This window comes from Penaeus monodon, chromosome 25, assembly GCF_015228065.2.
Source record: "Penaeus monodon isolate SGIC_2016 chromosome 25, NSTDA_Pmon_1, whole genome shotgun sequence".
Lineage (NCBI taxonomy): Eukaryota > Metazoa > Arthropoda > Malacostraca > Decapoda > Penaeidae > Penaeus > Penaeus monodon.
In genome coordinates, this window is record NC_051410.1 from 14,758,758 (window position 1) to 14,763,883 (window position 5,126).

General features: G+C 34.0%; 1 protein-coding gene across 1 annotated transcript in view; it reads left to right on the forward strand.

Moving 5' to 3' along the window:
• Window positions 1-5,126, forward strand: part of LOC119589325 (protein kinase C-like) — a 47,848-nt gene extending 42,722 nt beyond the window's left edge. The window contains exons 13-16 of the mRNA XM_037937946.1: window positions 1,796-1,984; window positions 2,104-2,250; window positions 3,012-3,198; window positions 3,404-5,126. Of these exons, the coding sequence (XP_037793874.1) occupies window positions 1,796-1,984; window positions 2,104-2,250; window positions 3,012-3,182 (507 nt within the window). The 3' untranslated portion in view covers window positions 3,183-3,198; window positions 3,404-5,126. The remainder of the gene's footprint in view (window positions 1-1,795; window positions 1,985-2,103; window positions 2,251-3,011; window positions 3,199-3,403) is intronic.

Genomic DNA, 5,126 nt, shown 5'->3' on the forward strand with positions numbered 1-5,126 from the left:
GGGACTAGATATATGAATATACTATTGCACCTGATAAAGAGATCACTCATTACTGTAAAGTTCATATACTACTTTATTATTTATATGGGTTTGATGTGTTTGGATATGCATTTCATAATTTTGTTGATGATAAATCAGATATACCAAATATATAAATCAGATATATTTCTCTATCTTATATTGAAAATAATTGCTGAAATGTTAGGCTATAATTTTTGAGTAGTGGTTATAGAAATATTGAGCTGAACTAGATGCTGTGTATGATACTTCTTGTAGACTAAGATAAAGCTTTATATCTCCTTACATCTCAGCCTACAATGTTTGTACAGTATGTGATACTTGTAGTATGTATTATGTTCGTCCCTGCTAACCCAGTGCTTGTGCTGTATCTCCCCACTAACCTGTTTACCTGTCTTCTGCACAGCGCTTGCAACAAATTGAAGAGTGAGATACGGTGAAATGTCAGTGATGTAAGCCTGGTATATTTTTTTGTTTTATTTCACTGTGTGCTCACCCATAGATGTGCCCCACTCTTGTAAATTTAATCTATTTTCTTCGTAGATACAGAAACCCAGAACTTGTAATTAAATATGAGCTTTTGTTTGTTTGCTTTTCATGTTTGTGCAGCTCATTAAGGGACTTCGGGTTTGGCACATATTTGAATTCCATGTACAGAAGAAGAGAGATTTTCCCATAGAATGTTTTGAACAGTGACATTCTAAAAAGCACCATAGCAGCATTGAAACTAGATACATAGCTGGTGACCTCTTCTATTGGTGTTATACAGACATTCATAATTATTGTATGATGAACTGTTTACATGGGCAATATAGGGAAAGGTCAACTGAATAAAGAAATGGGGTATTGTTTAACAGAAATAAGAAATAAGGTAAAATGCTTGTCTTATGTTATATTCTATGGTTAAAAGTAGTCTTTAGGGGTAAATGTTCTCTATGATGAGAAATGCTTGAGATATGTCCATATTGAGGATACTTATCAAATTGGTCTCTTATTAGAAACTAGAGATATTTAGAATGCTGAAAATTGAATTTCTAATGCAAAAACGTGTTTACTCAGATTGTTGCATGTGTCAGAAATACCAACTTGTGGCACCTTTTTTCATCTTCATGAGTTATGGCATTGGGACATCAGACTCATGTTCAAGGATTACTTATTTGCACATGGTGATATGATTATTGAACACAGTTGCCAGGTTCAATGATTAGGGGAAATTAAGACTGATTCATTGAAAACCTCTGAATTAATGTTTTTATTATTGTAATGAGATCCTCTTTATTGGAGTGAATTCTTTTTAGGTTTCAGATTATATCAGGATTTCGCATTCATATATAGATATTTAGGTATTAGGAGTTTTGATCAATATATTTCTTACTGTCTTGGTTCAGAGTTGCATCACTGTAGGCTTGTTCCTCTCTTTACATCATTATTATGCAATTCATGGTAAGGAAAGTATAAAGAGATGAGAGCAGTACTTGCTGGAAAACCAGACTGTTTCATGGCTAGAGAAGAGCACAAATGTGTAAATTTTTAAAATCTGAGATTTGATACTCAGTAAACTAGTTCATTAAAGGAGTTATTTTGTTTTAACAGTAGAGTGTTCTTTGTATTGGTCAAAAATTTTTAGTATTGCCAAGCTAACTGATTCACCATGTCTTGCCAAGTTCAAAGATGGCTTTTTTGCATGCTTTGATATGGATAAAAGTATGGTAAGATTTTTTTTTTTTTTTGCTTTCATTCATTATACATTGTGAATATTGTTCCTATCCTTCAACAGATTCTTAAAGAGTTGGATTATGGTGCCAGTGTTGATTGGTGGGCACTAGGAGTTCTCATGTATGAAATGATGGCAGGACAGCCACCATTTGAGGCTGATAATGAAGATGATCTCTTTGAGTCCATCCTGCATGAAGAAGTTTTGTATCCAGTGTGGCTTTCAAAGGAAGCAGTTTCTATACTGAAAGGGGTAAGTCATGATGTGATATAAATATTGATATTTTACTGGGGTATTAGTTTTTTAGAATAGATTAATGATAATTCTTCTTCACCATAATGATATTGATGCTCTGTTTCCTTCTCCCTTAGTTTATGACAAAGGAACCATCCAAGCGGTTGGGCTGCGTTGCAGAGCGAGGAGGAGAATTGGCAATTCGTAACCACAAATTCTTCCGAGAGATAGACTGGGAGGCCCTTGAGCAGCGCAAAGTTAAACCACCATTTACACCTAAGATAGTAAGTAACTGTATTATGGTTTTCATTAGCTCCCATTTATCCATTTATAGGAATACTAAAGAGGAGGAGGTACAAGGATGAAATAGAATTCTTTCTTGTGTCTCTGAAAATTATTTGCCCCAATTTACTTGTTGGGGCTGAGGGGATGTGTAAGAATATGTAAAAGGGAGAAATTTGTTTTATTATGAATTATTATATTGAAAAGAAACACGCAGCTTTTGTTTAAAAAGAACAAATTACCATGTAGTAGTCCAGCTGGTTGGTAGATAGTGTAAAAAAAAATTGCCAAAGAAATGAAGTGAGATTAATTAAAGTATTAACACCTTTAACCTAATGTGCATTGGCTTTTTTGGTGGCCGTAGGGTCCACCAAATTGGTATATCTGCATTGGCTGCATCTATAGGGATGCCACCCATAGCATTGGCACTACGCAGCATAGTGGATGCCACCTGTGAAAAATTGTATTTCTATTCCTGTGGCTCTGATCCACTGCAAAATCACTAGAAGAGTACATTTTTTAAATTACATACATTGATAGCCTTCAGTTGAAGGTTCTCTCATTTGTAAATTTTTTTTATTAAGTACCTTATTGTTATGATTGAAAATATATTCAGAATTCCTTTAGAATTAATGTTACAACCAGTATTCAAAATAAATACAAGGAAGAAGATACTAACCTGATATAAATATCAACAATAATATATCAGACTTTGACAGTTTTCTGGCATATTACTGAAACATCATTTCCTCTCACTCAACAGAAAGGACGTAAGGATACAGTCAACTTTGATGCAGAATTTACCAAGGAAGAGCCAACTCTCACCTTTATTAATGAAGAAGTTGTTCGTGCTATCAACCAAGACGAGTTTAGAGGATTTTCTTTCGTTAATCGTGAATTTAAGTCCATGGCGGCTGCACCATGTCAAACCTAAGTGCAAATGCAGCACAGTAAGTATTTTATTCTGCTTTTGTTGCATGATTTCTTCTCTGTATGTTATTACATTTATTTTTGTTTTGTTTGTTTGGTATTTTGTGTATGGGAATCACAGAGTAGGTGTTTTGATAATGAGAGTTTGACACAATATTTTGAATTGATTCTGTTGATGGATTTTTCCTGCTTGCTTTGCTAATTTTATGTTCCTTCATGTTCCAGGTACAAAGTGCTAAAGTCTCCCCAGGAAACTTGATGTGCAGACTATATGAGAGGATTCTTTAGGGAAGAAGGCAGATGAAGGAAGGGAAAAAATAATGAGTAATAGTAGGAAAGATTTCAATTTTGACTGCACAAAGAGTTGAATGTCTCAACAAGCACAACTGAGAATGGCTGTATTGTGATTAACATTGTATATCTAATAATACTCTTTATGATGGATTTTTTCATTATTATTATAGTTTTTTTTGCAAAAGATTCTAATGTGGAAGATCTCTGAATTTATAAGTTACAATATTTTTAAATATAGATATATTTCATGATGGAAAGATATTACATGGGAGAGTTGTAGAGAGATTTTTTTTAAATTGAAGATAGTATTTATATAGTGTTGTTCTGTAAATGCATGATGCATTTGGAATATGATAGGAAGATACAAAAGTTCGTAAAGAATTTTACAAAGAATGATTCTAATGTTTATTTATTTTTTACTGACTTCTTTCAGTGTATTGTTAGGGAAAATTGCCAACTTTTGAACTTCCAGTTCTGGAGGTTTAAAGGATATATATTGCATTTTAATGCAGTAAGCACTTACTATAGATAATCAACCTATGAGGCTCATGATTTAGCACATTTAAAGAAAGAGAAAAGGAAGTGAAATTGAAAGTTATAACCTTTGACTAAAATTGCTTGTCCAGTTATGGTACCAGATGATTCCAAAAGGCTAGTAAGAAGTGCACAAAAGATAACTAGCATCAGGATAATATTTAATGTCTGGCAGTGGAAAGAAACTTGGATGCAGGTATGGGGGAGACCAGATGTAGGACCATACAACTCATATTAACTTTTGGCCCTCTTTTGTATTGTTTCTAGATCACTCAGTCACATAAACATACACTCATGTACACTCACATGCTATAACACACTCACAATCAAACAAGCGCATAAAAATATTTTATATTCGTGAAGTGGTGGAAGCCCTCCTCGTATACTTATGGTGCAATATGCCAAAGAAAATGGGCTTGACAAGTCCTTATTAATGTGCATCAATCACAAGTGTTTAGATTATACTTAATAAGTTGCCAGGTGTTTTGCAGTCCAATATGAAAACAGATGTTTGTTTGTATAAGACTGTATGCTTCCAGTTCTGGATTTAGTGGTATTCAGGGTTGTCTAATGTATGGAATCATTTCTCCCCCACAACATTTGGTCTTTCCCATCATGCATTCTTAACCTTAGTGACTCTTATCTACGCACAATTTACAGGCAAGTGGCAAGATCAGCTTTTTTTGAGTCATTGGTGGCATTTCAGTAAGTTTACTTTTCCCCCCACCTAAGTTATGAAATGGGAAATTATTGCTTATTAGACGCTCACCAACCAGGTTCAATGTAGCTGTTCTGATCACAGCTCTGTACTACAGACATCCAGGTAGTGGATAAACTATACTATTGTAGCCAATGTGGTAATGTGCTTTTATAGTTCTCAAATGGCATACATTTATTGTGTGTCTTCTCTTCTTCCTCAGCAGATTAAAAGAAAAAAAAAAAGGGCAAGATCGTTGTTAAAAAACGTACCCTAAAAACTTGAATGATATGAATAAGGTTCAAGTCAGAACTACATAAGGTCCACAGTTTATTGACCTACATATTGAGCTTAGACCAGTATTGCATTTCATAGAAAGGATAAATAAGTTTTCCATCATATTCATGACCATAAGAGGGAAGC